Source organism: Trachypithecus francoisi, unplaced genomic scaffold (assembly GCF_009764315.1).
Source record: "Trachypithecus francoisi isolate TF-2019V2 unplaced genomic scaffold, Tfra_2.0 Lachesis_group14, whole genome shotgun sequence".
In the NCBI taxonomy this organism is placed as follows: Eukaryota; Metazoa; Chordata; class Mammalia; order Primates; family Cercopithecidae; genus Trachypithecus; species Trachypithecus francoisi.
This window is the reverse complement of record NW_022681459.1, coordinates 31,786,512-31,804,194: the sequence shown is the minus strand read 5'-3', so window position 1 is coordinate 31,804,194 and position 17,683 is coordinate 31,786,512. Positions and strand designations below refer to the sequence as shown.

The 17,683-nt window shown below is 51.3% G+C and overlaps 1 protein-coding gene across 7 annotated transcripts in view; it reads left to right on the top strand.

Annotated features, from left to right (window-relative positions):
* MCM3AP (minichromosome maintenance complex component 3 associated protein) overlaps positions 1-17,683 on the top strand; it is a 53,445-nt gene that overhangs the window by 16,772 nt on the left and 18,990 nt on the right. For all 7 annotated transcript variants that reach the window (XM_033232678.1, XM_033232680.1, XM_033232679.1 and 4 more), the window contains 10 exons: positions 2,690-2,850; positions 3,629-3,870; positions 4,312-4,514; positions 5,615-5,715; positions 8,436-8,567; positions 8,929-9,042; positions 10,756-10,908; positions 12,882-13,079; positions 15,058-15,126; positions 15,378-15,512. In XM_033232678.1, coding sequence (XP_033088569.1) covers positions 2,690-2,850; positions 3,629-3,870; positions 4,312-4,514; positions 5,615-5,715; positions 8,436-8,567; positions 8,929-9,042; positions 10,756-10,908; positions 12,882-13,079; positions 15,058-15,126; positions 15,378-15,512 — 1,508 coding nt within the window. The remainder of the gene's footprint in view (positions 1-2,689; positions 2,851-3,628; positions 3,871-4,311; positions 4,515-5,614; positions 5,716-8,435; positions 8,568-8,928; positions 9,043-10,755; positions 10,909-12,881; positions 13,080-15,057; positions 15,127-15,377; positions 15,513-17,683) is intronic.

The following is a 17,683-nucleotide window of genomic DNA, read 5'->3' as shown; positions in this document are numbered from 1 at the left end:
GCAGCCCCTGTGGCACCTGCTTTTCTAGGCCCTGCATGATTGCGTTCAGTGCGAAGTGACCAGGACCATGGCCCACCGTACAGAGTGCCACCTTACCTCACATGCACTCTCTGCCCATTCCGGCAGCGGCGTCAACGAGGCTGCCTGGATTCCTTGCCACAAGCCCGTAGTGATCACTGCGTGGGGAGGATACTGCCTGGGAGATCTCAGGACCTGCCTAGGTCAGTCTGTGGCTCCAGGTCATCTCTTGGGTCACACATCAGGGCCTCCTGTAAACAGTGGCTAAACCCACAGTCATGTCACGGTCAGAGGGTCTTTTGCAGTTTTGCTCCTTGTTGTCAGATCTGCAGGTTTCCAAACAGAACTGATACTCTGGAGTAAAGGAAAAGGGTTTCCACAACTTGCCACTTGTAGTTAATTTTGACTGGGTGCTTTGGCTCACACCTGTCATCCTGGCACCTTGGGAGACTGAGGTGGGAGAATTGTTTGAGCTCAGGAGTTCAAGAACAGCCTGGGCTTTTTTTTATTTACTAAAAATAAAAAAAAATCAGCCAGGCAGGCGTGGTGGGATGCTCCTGTAGTCCCAGCTATTTGGGAGGCTGAGGTGGGAGGATCGCTTGAGCCTGGGAAGTTGAGGCTGCAGTGAGCCAAGATCTGCACTCTCCAGCCTGGGTGACAGAGACCCTCTCTCTCAAAAAAAATAAAAATAAATAAAAATAAAAAAAAGTATAGTTAATATTGTATACATGATGATTGAGTGTTAGTAGAATGTTGACCATTTTAAATTTTATTTATTTAGAGATGGAGTCTCGCTCTGTTGCCCAGGCTGGAGTGCAGTGGCACGATCTCTACTCACTGCAACCTCCACCTCCTGGGTTCAAGCGATTCTCCTGCCTGAGCTCCCTCCTGAGTAGCTGGAATTACAGGAGCCCACCACCATGCCCAGCTAACTTAGTAGAGACGGGATTTTGCCATGTTGGCCAGGCTGATCTCGAACTCCTAGCCTCAGGTGATCCACCTGTCTTGGCCTCCCAAAGTGCTGGGATTGCAGGCGTGAAGCACCTTGCCTGGCCATTTCTAATAACTTTAAACAAAAGAGATATTCAGGTATTTTTCTTTAGAAAAACTGTTCACCAGCAGTGGCGCACAGAGGCAGCCTCCTGTCCCCGCAACCCCGTGCACTCCTGCTCAGGGGCTTTGGGCTTGCTGTTCCCACTGCTGTTCTGCACTCTCATAGCCACACGGCGCTGTCTCCACCTCTCTGAGGCCAGGTGAGGCTTGGCTGCCGCCCTCAGCAGGGCCCCCACCAGTGCTCCCTGTTCTCCCTGCCCATCTGCCGTAATGAATCACCATTCTGTGTGTGTGATGAGTTCGTTTTCTGTTGCATTGGTCTCTCCCCTGGCATGTCAGCTATGTGGGGACAGGGATTTTGTTTTTGTTCACTGTTGAACTCTCAGCGTTAAAAACGGTGCCAGGCACAGAGCAAACGCTCAATCAACGTTGGTTGAATTAAAGAACATCGGAAGAGGACTAACAGCTTAGGCACCAAAGTCCCAGCACTCAAGCATAATTTTTGTTAGCATTTTCATGTTTTTCCTTTGTCTATTTTTACTTTTATTTTTATTTATTTAATTTTTTGAGATGGAGTCTCATTCTGTCACCCAGGCTGGAGTGCAGTGGTATGATCTTGGCTCACTGCAACCTCCACCTCCCGGGTTGAAGCGATTCTCCTGCCTCAGCCTCCCTAGTAGCTAGTATCACAGGTGCCTACCATCATATCCAGCTAATTTTTGTATTTTTAGGAGAGACGGGGTTTCACCATGTTGGCCAGGCTGGTCTCAAACTCCTGGCTTCAAGTGACCCGCCTACCTTGGCCTCCCAAAGTGCTGGGATTATAGGCATGAGCCACCGCACCCAGCCCCATTGTCTTTTTTTTTAAGAGACTGGTTCTCAGTCTGTCACCTAGGCTGGAGTGCAGTGGTGTGATCACGGCTCACTGCAGCCTCAGCCTCTTGGGCTCAAGCAGGTCTCCCACTTCAGCCTCCGATGTCGCTGGAACCACGGGTGCATGCCACCAAGCCCCACTAATTAAACCATTTTTTTTTTTTTTTGTAGAGAATAGGATGTAGCTATGTTGCCCAGGCTGGTCTTGAACTCCTGGGCTCAAGTGATCCTGCCACCTTGGCCTCCCAAAGTGCTGGGATTACAAGTGTGAGCCACTGCACCTGGCCTCTGTCTTTTTTTTTAAGGCTCTTGTTAGAATGCCATGAACAGTTGTCTCCAACTATTATATGTCATTCCACGGGGTTGGTTTCCTGCTGGCATTCCATGGTCTCTGGGGTCCTCTATAGCACCTTCCTCGCATTTTCTCATGCGGATGCTGCACAGCTGACTTCACCTGGCCTTGTTGGTGGACAGTTGGTTTCATGATTTCTCTTATAAATAAAACTTTCACAAGCCATCCTTCTCTATGAGAGTGTTTGCTTGGCACGCATTCCTGAGCATTGCCCCGAGCAGAACGCCTACGATCTCTAAGCTGGGGTTTCATGTTGCCAAAGCGCCTTCTGGTGGACTCAGCCCAGGAGGAGCCCATGCCCCCCATGCTGGCCATGTCTGTGGTCATGGGCTGACTGCAAGTGTCTGACTGGGCCTTCCTCTGAGACTGCAGTGATCTGGCTCCTCCTTTCAGATCCGCAAGGATGCTCTCCGGGCGCTCAACTTCGCATACACGGTGAGCACACAGCGAGCCACCGTCTTTCCCCTGGATGGCGTGGTGCGCATGCTGCTGTTCAGAGACTGCGAAGAGGCGACCGACTTCCTCACCTGCCACGGCCTCACTGTTTCCGACGGGTAAGGGCTGAGAGTGGAACTGCGGGGCCCCTGTCTCTTTTTTTCTTGTTAATTCTGATACAGGACTGTGAGGGACTGGCTGCTTGCCTGACTTGAAGAAGGTGCATTCCCCCTGCCATGCAGGTGAACACGTGAGACTCAGAATGGCTGGGGGTGTTCCCAAGGTCACACCCTGGCTGTCTGCACATTGAGGGCTCAGACCAAGTTCTTTGTGACTCCAGAATCAGTCCTTTTCATGAGTTGCCAACGAACCTAAAGATAGAAGTTAGGGCCTTCCTTATTCTTTCCCTTGACTGCCTTTGCCAGCCAGTGACGGGCAGTGTGTGACGGTGGGGATGGAGGCACCCGCAGGCCAGGCCGGAGTCTTCTCTGGTACTTAGCAGTCAGAGTGGTGAGACTCACAGATGCTGTCTCAGAAACCGGCAGCTTACACTCCACACCCAGTGCCTGGGTCCCCACCCTGCCTCCTGTAACTCCTCACCTGCCCCCTGCCTGTCTCCTCCTTCTAGTTCTGCCTCACAAAACAAGGTGGTTTTGGGTGAGCCAGCAAGGAGGCAGGAGTGAGTCAGCGTGCGTCTATTAACACGCTGGGCTCAGTGGTTCCAGGGACCTACAGAGGCTCCAGGGTGCAGCAGTGGGACCCAGGCCTCTGCTTTCTGTTATTTATACATGGCTGTGGTGACGCCTGAGGGGCTTACAGCACTCAGCGGGGCACTGAGGGTGAAGCTGCCTTCTCCCTTGGTGACGCCCCTCTGGGGTCTTCTTGTGGTCTGGGTAGCTGTGTGGAGCTGAACCGGGCCGCATTCCTGGAACCAGAGGGATTATCCAAGACCAGGAAGTCGGTGTTTATTACCAGGAAGCTGACGGTGTCGGTTGGTGAAATTGTGAACGGAGGGCCATTGCCCCCCGTTCCTTGTCACACCCCTGTGTGCAGCTTCAACTCCCAGAACAAGTACATCGGGGAGAGTCTGGCCGCGGAGCTGCCCGTCGGCACCCAGAGACCCGGCTCGGACGCACTGGGTGAGTGAAGCTGCCGTTGTAGTGAGGGGACTAGCTGCATTTTCCCACCAGGACGCCTCCCAGGAGCCTGGGCATCTGCATTTTCCTGCCGGGACGCCTCCCAGGAGCCTGGGCATCTGCATTTTCCTGCCGGGACGCCTCCCAGGAGCCTGAGCACCTGTTTTGTCTTGGGGCCCAGGGACGTGGCTCTTCCCCATGCTCAGATGGTTCTCACTGGGAGTGGACTGAGGGCTTTGAAGCCCTCCTCCTGGCTCCCTGACATCTTGGGGCTTGTTTTTCATGCAAAGCGTATTTGTCCCGCGTAGCTGGTCTCCTGGAGGGCAGGCCACTCCTCAGGGTCACTGTGGGTGACCTGGGGCTGTCCCTGCACAGACCTTGGTCCTTGTGGTGCCAGGCGCCCTGTGTCTGCAGCCATGTTTTCTCCTGTATGTTTCCTTTCAGGCGGAGGGAGAGGAGAGGAGTGTGGTGTAGAGCTGGACACACCCCTGCCCGGTCTCCCACAGTCTCTACCAGCCCCTGCGCCCTCGCCAGTGCCTCTGCCTCCTGTCCTGGCACTGACCCCGTCTGCGGCACCCAGCCTCTTCCAGCTCTCCGTGCAGCCTGAGCCGCCACCTCCAGAGCCTGTGCCCATGTACTCTGACGAGGTAGGGACTCTTTTTTTCTAGGTCTGGACTCTGGGAAGCCCATTGTGCACAAATGTCCTTAGTCATCACCCCATGAGGTGGGGCTGTGGCGCCTGGTCTCTCAGGAGAGTCCAGAGAGGGGTCCTGCCTAGAGTCACTCAGCCTCAGGTGGCAGATCTGGGGCCCACCCATTCAGACTCATTGTGGAGTCTGTCTTTGTCTCAGGAGCTTCCCGTCACAGCACTGGCCTGAGCCCCTGTGTCTGAACTCAACATCCGCCTGTTCTGACGGGATTATTGGCAGCAGTGTGTGCCCCCTGATGTGTGTGACCTGGGATGGCATGTCCTGCTGGTGGGTGTGGCCTGGGTGGGTGTGTCCCCTGTGGGTGTGGCCTGGAGTGGGCATGTCCCCCTGGTGGGTGTGGCCCCCCAATATGCATGGACTGAGTGTGGGTGTGTCCCCTGAAGGGCATGTCCTGGGGTTGGGTGTCCCCACTGATGGGTGTGGCCTGGCGGGTGTGCCCCCTGATGGGTGTGGCTCGGGGTGGCTGTGCCCCCTGATAGACATGGCCTCGGGTTGGATGTATCCCCTCTGGTGTGTGTGGTCTCTGTGGCTGTGGACCCTGATGGGCATGGCCTGGGGGTGGGTGAACCCCTTGACCAGCCTGGCCTGGGGGTGGGTGTGCCCCTTGATGGTTGTGGCCTCAGGGTGGGCATGGCCCCTACTGATGCCTTGATATTGAGTAGAGCCTGTCGACTCTATGGTTGTGAGACTGGATTGTGCCACTCTGGCTGCTTAGAGGCAGGCACTGGGCACTAGCCTCTCTGGGGATCGGGGAGTTCTGAGAGGGAGCATGGAGTGGCCACAGAAACAGAGGCTGCTTGACGTAGACTGGAGATGACTGGGCCAGGGCGCTGTGTGGCCATCTGCAGGGCACCTTCTCTCCAGATGGCACCTTTCCATTCGCTAGGGGACACCTTTCCTGCAACAGCCTAGCTGACCCCATGTCAGGGGTCATGTGCTTCTGTCACGAGATGTCTGCAGACTGGTGACGACATATTACCCAGGATTTCTGCCCTGGGTGGGACGTTCCGTTCCACCCCATGTTGGTCTCTCCATAGGACCTGGTGCAGGTGGTGGACGAGCTCATCCAGGAGGCTCTGCAGAGGGACTGTGAGGAAGTCGGCTCTGCGGGTGCTGCCTACGCAGCTGCTGCCCTGGGGTGAGTGGCATCTGGTGCTCCCCTTCTGCTGCTCCAGAAGTTTCCTCTCATAAAGTTTCGTCTCATAAAGAACTTCTTCCAGAAGTTTCCTCTCATAAAGTTGCCTGCGTTTTTGGAGTCATAATCCAATAAGTTATTGCCAGAGACAGTATCATGAAGATTTTCCCTACATTCTTCTTTTTCAAGATGGTTTTGCTATTTGGGGTCTTCTGAGATACCATGCGAATTTTAGGATGAGTTTTTCTGTTTCTGCAGAAAGTGCTGTTGGGATTTTGATAGGGATTGCGTTGAATCTGTAGATTGTTCTGGGTAGTACTGTCATTTTTTTTTTTTTTTTTTTTTTTGAGATGGAGTCTTGCTCTGTTGCTCAGGCTAGAGTGCAGTGGCTCGATCTCAGCCTCACTGCAACCTCCACCTTCTGGGGTCAAGCAGTTCTCCTGCCTCAGCTTTCCTAGTAACTGAGATTACAGGTGGGCACCAGCCTGGCTGATTTTTTTGTTTTTTGCAGAGATGCCTTTCACCATGTTGTCCAGGGGTGGTCTTGAACTCCTGGCCTCAAGTGATCCCCCTTCCTCGGCCTCCTAAAGTACTGGGATTACAGGCATGAGCCACTGTGCCTGGCCAGTATTGTCATCTTAAAATATTAAATCTTCTAATCCGAGAATATGGGATGTCTTTCCATTTATTTAGGTCATTCTTAATTTCTTTCAACAGTGCTTTGTAGTTTTCTTTTTTTTTTTTTTTTTTTTTTTGAGACGGAGTCTCGCTCTGTCGCCCAGGCTGGAGTGCAGTGGCCGGATCTCAGCTCACTGCAAGCTCCGCCTCCCGGGTTCCCGCCATTCTCCTGCCTCAGCCTCCCGAGTAGCTGGGACTACAGGCGCCCGCCACCTCGCCCGGCTAGTTTTTTGTAATTTTTAGTAGAGACGGGGTTTCACCGTGTTAGCCAGGATGGTCTCGATCTCCTGACCTCGTGATCCGCCCATCTCGGCCTCCCAAAGGGCTGGGATTACAGGCTTGAGCCACCGCGCCCGGCCTGTAGTTTTCAACATACAAAGTTTTTGCTTTCTAGGTTAAATTTTTTTTTTTGTTTTGTTTTGTTTTGTTTTTGAGATGGAGTCTTGCTCTGTTGTCCAGGCTGGAGTGCACTGGTGCAATCTTGGCTCACTGCAACCCCCATCTCCTGGTTTGAGCGATTTCCCTGCCTCAGCCTCCCAAGTAGCTGGGATTACAGGCGCCTGCCACCACGCCTGGCTAATTTTTTGTATTTGTAGTAGAGACGGGGTTTCATCGTATTAGCCAGGATGGTCTCGATCTCTTGATCTCATGATCTGCCCGCCTCGGCCTCCCAAAGTGCTGGGATTACAGGCGTGAGCCACCGCACCTGGCCTTGTTGAGGATTTTTATATCCATATTCGTAAGGGATATTGGTTTGTAGTTTTCCTTTTAATTTCTTTATTCCTTTTTTTTTTTTTTTTTGAGACAGGGTCTTACTTTGTCACCTAGACTTGAGTGCAGAAGCGGAATCACTGCTCACCACAGCCTTTATCTTCTAGGCTCAAGCCATCCTCTCACCTCCGCCTCCCAAGTAGCTAGGACCACAGGCGCATGCCACCATACCCGGCTAATTTTTTAATTTTTTGTAGAGATGGGGTCTCTCTGTGTTGCCCAGGTTAGTCTTGAACACCTGGGCTCAAGCAGTCCTCCCACCTCAGCCTCCTAAAATGCTGGGATGACAGGCATGAGCCACTGTGCCTCGTCAGTCTGTAGTTTTCCTATAGTGGCTTTGGTCTGTCTTTGGTATTAGGGCAATGCTGGCCTCATAAAATGCGTTAGTAAATATTCCCTCTTCTTCTGTTTTTTGAAAGGGTTTGAGAAAGATTGGTGGTTAGTTTTTCGTTAGTGTTTAATAGAATTTACCAGCGAAACCTTCTGGTCTTATGCTTTTCTTTGTTTGGAAGTCTCCTTACTAGTTATGGGTCTATTCACATTTTTCTGTTTCTCCATGAGTCAGTTTTGGTAGATTGTGTGTTTCTAACAGTGGCTTAATTTTTTTGCTGGCAGTCAAACAAGTATAGGTTGCATATCCCTTATCCAAAATGCTTGGGACCACAAGGGTTTTAGATTACAGCTATTTTTGGATTTCGGAATATTTGTATTATGTCTACCAGTTGAGTATCTCTTACCTAAAAATCTGAATTCTAAAATGCTCCAGTGAGCATTTCCTTTGAAAAGCATGACATGTTGTACTCAAAAAGTTTTGAGATTTTGGAGCATTTTGGATTTCAGATTTTTGGATTACGGACACTCAATCTATTTGGTTTTTTTTCCTTGTCAAAGTTAGATGTTTAGTGATTTGGCTTTTTTATTCTGATCTTTTTCTCTTTTCTTTTTTTTTTTTTTTGAGACAGTCTCACTCTGTTGCCCAGGCTGGAGTACATTGGTGCGATCTCAGCTCACTGCAGCCTCCGCCTCCTGGGTCCAAGCAATTATTCTATCTCAGCCTACTGAGTAGCTGGGACTACAGGCATGCGCTGCCACGCCTGGCTAATTTTTGTATTTTTAGTACAGATGGGGTTTCACCATGTTGGCCAGAATGGTCTTGATCTCCTGACCTCGTGATCTGCCCACCTTGGCCTCCCAAAGTGCTGGGATTACAGGCATGAGCCACCGCGCCTGGCCTTGCCTCTGATTTTGAATGCTATCCCCTTTGCTCTGTTTAGTGTTTCTAATGCTGCTGTGGAGGATTTGTTAACAGCTGCAACCACGGGCATTTTGAGGCACATTGCAGCTGAAGAAGTGTCTAAGGAAAGGGAGCGAAGGGAGCAGGAGAGGCAGCGGGCTGAAGAAGAAAGGTGAGTGTGTCTTGTCCATGCAGACAGATAAGGAGCTCAATGTGGACACAGGCAAGAACTGACCCTGGCCGCGATGCTCCCGCTGTTGTCCACCCCTGCTGACCCACTCATGCCCTCCTACCCTTCAGTCCAGGGGTGGATGGAGCTCCCCAGGCCACACCTACCCGTGAGCAGTGGCCCTTCCCAGCCAGGAGAGGCAGGGGAAGGGAGGTGGTGTCAGGGGAGCTGGAGTAGGGGTGGCCTGCCGACTCAGGCAGGGCAGCACACCTCAATCCCTGTCTACATGTCCAGGGAGTAAAACAAACAGCACTTATTTTTATTCTTAAACATTACCCTTGTGTATTTTTTATCTTCCCTGTAGGTTAAAACAAGAGAGAGAGCTGGTGTTAAGTGAGCTGAGCCAGGGCCTGGCCGTGGAGCTGATGGAACACGTGATGATGGAGTTTGTGAGGGAAACCTGCTCCCAGGAGTTGAAGTAAGTGAAACACTGGTGTCTTGCTGTGCCAGGAGACTGAGCTTTGGCTCTGCCCTAGGCTGTGTCTCGCACCACTGAGGATGGGCTATTGGAAATGTGTCCTGCCTGTCTAAGCTACTTTGATTTTGTGACCAAATGTATTTGATGCAATCCTCTGTGTTCCCTTGGCTGATAGAATTTTATTATTAAAATTCTCTTTTATTTGAGGCCTGCCACCACAGGACCATAGTCAGCCATCCTTAGTAGCCACCGGCATTTATCATATATTTGAGACACTTCCAATCGATTGCACATGTCAGACGTTGCTGATGAGATTTTGTGGTTGTCTGCATCGTCATTTACACATTCTACACCAGGCACCTGTAGTCCCAGCTCCTCAAGAGACTGAGGTGCGAAGATGACTGAAGCTCAGAAGTTCCGGGTAGTGTGCTGTGACTGCACCTGTGGTGGCCACTGTACTCCAGCCTGGGCAACACAGTGAGACCCTGTCTCTAAAATAATTAAAAATTCTGACGATTTTATTAAGATAAAGGTTTATTAACTGTTACAAGGGCTCCTATGGACCTATAATTTGGCACCCTGTACCACTTAATTCTTTTTACCCTGTCTTTCTAGGTGTCTGTAGTTTAAGTATTAAAGCTTCTCTTACAGTGAAGATAGAATTACATTTTAGTATTGAGGATGCAGACTCTTACACTTTTTTTTTTTTTTTTTTTTTTTAAAGACAGAGTCTCGCTCTGTTGCCCAGACTGGAGTGCAGTGGCGCGATCTGGGTTCACTGCACCCTCCACCTCCCAGGTTCAAGTGATTCTTCTGCCTCCGCCTCCTGAGTAGCTGGGACTACAGGCACGCGCCACCACACCTGGCTGATTTTCGTATTTTTAGTAGAGATGGGGTTTCACCATGTTAGTCAGGCTGGTTTCGAGCTCCTGACCTCATGATCTGCCTGCCTCAGCCTCCCAAAGTGCTGGGATTATAGGTGTGAGCCACTGCGCCCGGCCTTGACTCTTGCACTTTTTTTTTTTTCTTTTGAAATGGAGTCTTGCTGTGTCACCCAGGCTGGAGTGCGGGGGCATGATCTCGGCTCAGTGCAACCTCCACCTCCCGGGTTCAAGTGATTCTCCTACCTCAGCCTCCCAAGTAACTGGGATTATAGGCCCGCACCGCCATGCCCAGCTAATTTTATTTTATTTTTCTTTTTTTTTGAGATGGAGTCTTGCTCTGTCGCCTAAGCTGGAGTGCAGTGGCGCCATCTCGGCTCACTGCAAGCTCCGCCTCCTGGGTTCACACCATTCTCCTGCCTCAGCCTCCTGAGTAGCTGGGACTACAGGAGCCCACCACTACACCCAGCTAATATGTTGTATTTTTAGTAGAGACGGGGTTTCACCGTGTTAGCCAGGATGGTCTCGATCTCCTGACCTCGTGATCTGCCCATCTCGGCCTCCCAAAGTGCTAGGATTACAGGCATGAGTCACCGTGCCTGGCTGCCCAGCTAATTTTTTATATTTTTAGTAGAGACAGGGTTTCACCATGATGGCCAAGCTGGTTTCGAACTCCTGACCTCAAGTGATCTGCCCACCTCAGCCTTGCAAAGAGCTAGGATTACAGGCATAAGCCACTGTGCCCAGCTGACTCTTGGGCTTTTAAAGCAAGCCCTCAGTGTCTGTGAGCCCCGAGTGCAGTGTCTTCCATGCTGATTACCCTGTTTCTTAGGAATGCATTAGAGACAGACCAGAGGGTCCGTGTGGCCCGTTGCTGTGAGGATGTCTGTGCCCATCTAGTCGACTTGTTTCTCGTGGAGGAAATCTTCCAGGCTGCAAAGGAGACCCTCCAGGAGCTTCAGTGCTTCTGCAAGTATCTACAGCGGTGAGTCCTGTGTTCCTACAGGCAAAATCCACACACACGGGGAAGAGTCTTTTACCAAATTCAAAATGTAGGAGCCATCAGTTTCTGTATTCAGTGGTAAAAGGATCAGGGAAAATGTTATAGCAATGAATACCTAAAATAGACTGTCATTGGATTATACTGCATTTCAAAAATACTTGATTACACACACACACACACACACCCCCATAAACTAAGGGGAACAGTCAGGAGTTAGATTGGGGCGTGGTGGCTGCTCTGCATGTCAACTAATATTTATAGGGTGCCTGCCATTTGCCCACTGCACTAGGTGCTGGGAGACACCTGTGAACAAGCCAGATTATGGCTGCATGCACCAATAAGGGTGAATTCTCAAAATATAAGTAGTGGAGAAAAAGCAATTAATAGGAAATATACAAATAGTGTATATTCAAACTAAATAGGTTGTGTTGGATTTATATATAGTGGTATAACCCTGAAGAAAAGAAGGAAAATAATGATCATAATCTCAGCATGGTGATTACTTTTGGGAATGGGAGGGGGTGCCTCTCATGGCCACAACTGCTCAACTGGATGTAAGTGCACAGGTGCTCGATGATTTAGTAATCTTATAACCGGGCATATATGTGTTATGTATGTTGTATGATTCATTTCATAATAAAATTTGAAATGAGTAATAGTGTCCTTGGCAGTTGGAACAGTATAAAAGGGAGTATGGGGAGAAGTGAGTCTTCCTTCTACAGCAGACCCCTGTCCATTGTGCGAGTAGCAGCTGCTTGCAAAACCATCCAGAGACTTTCTGTCCTTTCTTATGGCTGTTGGCACAAATGGGCTTATGATCCCTGCTTTGCTCTGAGCCTTCCTTTGCTCCATCTGATATGAGGTGGAGGCCTGGCTGTAGCAGCATGCTGAGCTGTCCCCATTGCCGGTGGTCTTGAGGTCAGTGTGAGAACGTACCATAAATGACCTTCCTGGTCTTTTGTTGATGGACTTTCATGTGGCTCTCTTTCTTTTTTTCTTTTTTTTTTTTTTGAGACAGAGTCTCACTCTGTCACCCAGGCTGTAGTGCAGTGGTGTAATCATGGCTCACTGCAACCTCCACCTCCCAGGTTGAAGCGATTCTTCTGCCTCAGCCTCCTGAGTAGCTGGGACTACAGGCATGCGCCACCATGCTCGGCTAATTTTGGTTTTTTTTTTGTATTTTTAGTAGAGATGGGGTTTCACCATATTGGCCAGGCTGCTCTCGAACTCCTGACCTTGTGATCTGCCCGCCCCGGCCTCCCAAAGTGCTGGGATTTACAAGCGTGAGCCATCAAGCCTGGCTGTGGCTCTCTTTTTAGCTCTGGTAAAGACTGTCACGGTGACTGTCATCGTTCGGACAGACAGTTCACCCGTTTGCACACAGGCACGTGTGTGTGGAGATAAATTCCTATCAGTGGTGGCTGTCGGTCAAGGGGTACATGTATCTTTTTTTTTTTTTTTTTTTTTGAGACAGAGCCTTGCTGTGTCACCCAGGCTGGAGTGCAGTGCCGTGATCTCGGCTCACTGTAACCTCCACCTCCTGGGTTCAAGTGATTCTCCTCCCTCAGCCTCCCAAGTAGCTGGGACCACAGTCACCCGCCACCATGCCTGGCTAATTTTTTGTATTTTAGTAGAGATGGGCTTTCACTGTGTTGTGCAGGCTGGTTGTGAACTCCTGAGCTCAGGCAGTCCGCCTGCCTTGGCCTCCCAAAGTGCTGGGATTACGGGCCTGAGCCACTGCACCGACTGGGTATATGTATCTTAGATCTGGATCTGTATTGCCAAGTCAGCCTCCAAAGCCCATTCAGTATTGACTGTCAGCATTCAGTAGTCGCATTGCTCACCACACGCAGTTGATGTCCTTCCTTTCCCATTCCTGAGTTCTGACTCCAGTGTGTTTCTCGGCTTTGAAGACCCTGAAAACACTCTGTAATGATACGTTTTCACGTCCCCAGGTGGAGGGAAGCTGTTGCAGCCCGTAAGAAACTGAGGCGCCAGATGCGGGCTTTCCCTGCTGCGCCCTGCTGCATGGATGTGAGCAACCGGCTGAGGGCGCTGGCGCCCAGTGCAGAGTGCCCCATTGCTGAGGAGAACCTGGCCAGGGGCCTCCTGGACCTGGGCCACGCAGGGAGATTGGGCATCTCCTGCACCAGGTCAGCATCAACTGCCGCCTGCCTCATCAGGGCTCCCCTGCCCCCACTTGCTTTTACCAGGAGCTGAATTAATGTGTGTGTTTGGAGGGTGAAGATAGGTGAAGCCTGAAGGCAAGGACAGGCACAGGGTTGCATTTTGAAGGTCGTCTCCACAGTTGTGGACGTGTGATTTGTTCCACTGGAAAGCAGAGCTCTGAGTTCAGCTTGAAAGACTCAACTCAGCATCCTGGTGCCTGAGTCTGACTCTGCATCACCTGTTCTTTTCCTGCTCGTCCCAGTTTAAGTACCTACCACTTCCATCCTTGTTGGAGGAGCCCGAAGTCCACGCTGGCCTGTGTCTTCCCCATCCCATCCCCGCCCCATCCCTCTGTTCCTCCTGCCGTCTCTTTCACACGCTGCCCCCTTTTTGTGGCAGCATCTTCCAGACTCCACCTCCACCCTCCAGTATTTCCCTCGAGGCCCCTTGGTGTGGCCCTGGTCCTCCCTGCCACTCCTCCTGGTCATCCCGAGCAGAACCGGCTCCTCAGGGCTGTGTCAGGACCCCCCTCAGCCTGCATTCCTGGCTGTGCTGAGCGTGGCCTTTATTTAGAACCCGTGTAGGTGCCACCTCTTGCCTGGCCTCAGGGCTCCCCGGCCTCCCAGTGGGTGGTGGGTGGGGACTGGGGAGGCAGCCTGGACAGCCTAGCAGGCACACCACTGGGGCCTCACGTCACGTCTCGTCGCCTGCTGGTCATCACGGGATGTTCCCTCTGAAAACTGTCTTGTGCGTTTCATTGGGCCCCATCAGGTTCCGCGCAGGCAGGGTGGGTGGGTGGGTGGCGGTCTCAGCCTGTTGCAGGCATGCTGCGAGGCCAGGGCTGGGGCTGCCGCTTCTCACCCATGGCTGCCTTCACATAGTGGCCTGGCCTCCTCCTGGAGTCATGGCTTCTTGTGTCCCCCCTCCGTAGCTGCCCTTGTCAGCCTCAGTCTCCTTCTCTGAGCCCTCCACTCTGCCCCCTCAGCCCAGACCTCTGCCCTCTGCCCTTCCCTTCTGCATACCCCCTGGTGATAGCCCTGTCACCCCCGTCTGTTATTGGCAGCCCCCATTATGCATCTCCAACTGAGGCCTCTTCCCTGAGTTCCAGACTTGGTTTCCAGTTCACGGTTCAACCTCTGAACCTGATTTTCCCCCACCCTGCCCCTTCCTGCTCCTAGGATGCCATCCTGTCCTCCTGTGCTTAGAGCACAAACCTGGGCTTGCATCTCTCAGACCCAGCAACCTCAGCTCTGCCCTCAGAACGCACCGAGGGCATGGCAGTTCTCTCCACCTCGCTGGAATGTTGACGCAGCATCTGTCTGTCTGCTAACTTCCACCATGGGCCCCGCTCGCATCCTCAGCACCACAACAGAGGGATCCTCCGACAGCTCAGCCAGGTGGCGTTGCCTCTCGGTGGCATTGCCTCTTGGCGGCGTCCCTAGCGCTCCCTGAGTCTCTGTACTGTGGAACCAACCCCTCCCTCGCTGCCCTCACCGCTCTCCCCAAACAGGCCAAATCCAGCTATGGCCTGGCACAGCCATGCCCTCTGCTGTTTCCAGAAGTTGTCACGCTGGCTCTCCCTGTTTCCTTCAAGTCTTTGCTCACATACCACCTGACCACCCTGAGTGAGACTGCAGTAAGCACCCGGCTCCAGCCCCACCTGGCAGCTTTTGCCCACAGTGCCAACACCTCACACATACCAGGCTAACCACTTAGAGATGCTGTTCTCTCCCCATGAGAGCCTATGTTCTTGAACGGCAGGATTTTGTCTTATCGTTGAATCTCCCGCAGCCAGCACACAGCAGATACTTAATGTGATATTTGTGGAATGAACGAATCCTCTAACCCGTTTCTTTGGCAGAAAATGTGTTTTTCAGTCTCCTGAGTATTCCCCAGGGGACACTAGCCAGAACTTTTCACTAAGCTCCTGTGGTAACACTGTCATTCTGCTTTCCTTTGCAGGTTGAGGCGGCTCAGAAACAAGACAGCTCACCAGATGAAGGTTCAGCACGTCTACCAGCAGCTGCTGAGGTCTGTCATGCCACATGCTTCTGCGTATCCCATGGTGATCCCCCAGTTCCCCAATCTGTCAAACTGGCAGCCCACCTCATGCATCTCCAACTGAGGTCTCTTCGATGAGTTCCAGACTTGGTTTCTAGTTTGCAGTTCAACCTCTGATCCTGATTTTCCTCCAACCTGCCCCTTCCTGCACATAGGATGTGTGTGCTGCTCCTGCTAGGGCCTCACACACTGGCTAATCCACGGGGTTCTGTTCCTCCCAGTGATGTGGCGTGGGCGTCTCTGGACCTGCCGTCCCTTGTGGCTGAGCACCTCCCTGGGAGGCAGGAGCATGTGTTTTGGAAGCTGGTGCTGGTGTTGCCAGATGGAGAGGAGCAGTTGCCAGAGAGTCGTGGCAGGTCAGGAGGGGTTTCCACTGTGGGGTTTCCAGGCGGTGGAGTGGGCAGGGCAGAGTTGTGGGCCAGGGCTGGGTATTCCTCATGTGTGATGGGAACTCGGAAGTGTAGGTTTATGTTTTAATGCTTGGATTTACAGTCTGTTTTGCTCATGATTTTAAATTGAAACTTTAGATTTGATTATTGTAATTTTTATTCCATAAACTTGGTGTATTAGTCCGTTCTCACACTGCTTTAAATAAATATCTGAGACTGGGTAGTTTATAAAGAGGTTTAATTGGCTCAGCTGTACAGGAAGCATGGCTGTGGAGGCCTCAGGAAACCCACAATCATGGTAGAAGGCTAAGGGGAGGGAGGCATGTCTTACATGGCTGGAGCAGGAGGAAGAGAAAGTGAAGGGGGAGATGCCACACGCTTAACCAGATCTCATGAGAACTCACTATCATGAGAACAGCAAAGTGGGAGGTGCCACACACTTTAAACAACCAGATCTCCTTAGAGCTCACTATAAGGAGAACAGCAAGGGCGGATGCCGCAGACTTAACCAGATCTCGTGAACTCACTGTCACGATAACAGCAAGGGGAAGGTGCCACACAGTTAACCAGATCTCATGAGAACTCACCATCGTGAGAACAGCGAGGGGGAGTTGCCGCACACTTAACCAGATCTTGTGAGAGCTATCATGAGAGCAGCGAGGGGGAGGTGCCACACACTTAAGCAGATCTCCTGAGCGCTCACTATCATGAGAACAGCAAGGGGGATTCCACCGCCATGATATAATCACCTCCCACCAAGCCCCTCATCCAACACTGGGGATTACAGTTCAACATGAGATTTGGGTTGGGTTACAAATCCCTTTGGGTGGGGATACAAATCCAAACCATATTACTTGGCAACAGTCTTAGTCCAAAAGCATTTAAAAGTTGTTATTTCTTTTTTTTTTTTTTTTTTTTTTTTTTTGTTGAGACGGAGTCTCGCTCTGTGGCCCAGGCTGGAGTGCAGTGGCTGGATCTCAGCTCACTGCAAGCTCCGCCTCCCGGGTTTACGCCATTCTCCTGCCTCAGCCTCCCGAGTAGCTGGGATTACAGGCGCCCGCCACCTCGCCCGGCTAGTTTTTTTTTTTTTTAGTAGAGACGGGGTTTCACCCTGTTAGCCAGGATGGTCTCGATCTCCTGACCTCGTGATCCGCCCGTCTCGGCCTCCCAAAGTGCTGGGATTACGGGCTTGAGCCACCGCGCCCGGCCAAAAGTTGTTATTTCAATCTGTGTTAAGGTACATTGATAGACCTGCTTCATTTTAGATTCTTCAGTAAGATAGTTTATAGTCTGTTTGCTATAGTTCCAATTTTTTCCCTTAAACTTTTGGCATTTTAAAAAAAAGAAAAAAAATGACATAATCTTATTTCCTGGAACCAAATAGCATACAGAAGTCGTGTTTTTTTGTTTTGTTTTTTTTTTTTTTTGAGACGGAGTCTTGCTCTGTCACCCGGGCTGGAGTGTAGTGGCCGGATCTCAGCTCACTGCAAGCTCCGCCTCCCGGGTTTACGCCATTCTCCTGCCTCAGCCTCCCGAGTAGCTGGGACTACAGGCGCCCGCCACCTCGCCCGGCTAGCTTTTTGTATTTTTTAGTAGAGACGGGGTTTCACCGTGTTAGCCAGGATGGTCTCAAACTCCTGACCTCGTGATCCGCCCGTCTCGGCCTCCCAAAGTGCTGGGATTACAGGCTTGAGCCACCGCACCCGGCCCAGAAGTCGTGTTTTTAAAGGAACTACAGTCTCTTTGTGTTTTTTTGAGACAGGGTCTTGCTTTGTTGTCACCAGGCTAGAGGGCACGGTGTGATAACAGCTCGCTGCAGCCTCGACCTCCTGGGCTCAACTGATCTTCTCACCTCAGCCTCCTGAGTAGCGGGAACTACATTCCTGGTTAATGTTTTTTTGTGTGTGTGAAAGATGGAGTTTCACTATGTTGCCCAGGCTGGTCTTGAACTCCCGGGCTCAAGCAGTCTGCGTGCTTCAGTCTACCAAGGTTTTGGGATTACAGGCGTGAGCCACCACACCCAGCTTACAGTTTATTTTTAAAATAGCTTTATTGAAATGTTATTCACATACCATGAACTTCACCCATTTAAAGTGTACATTTCAGTGATTTTTAGATATATTCACAGGGTTTTGCAA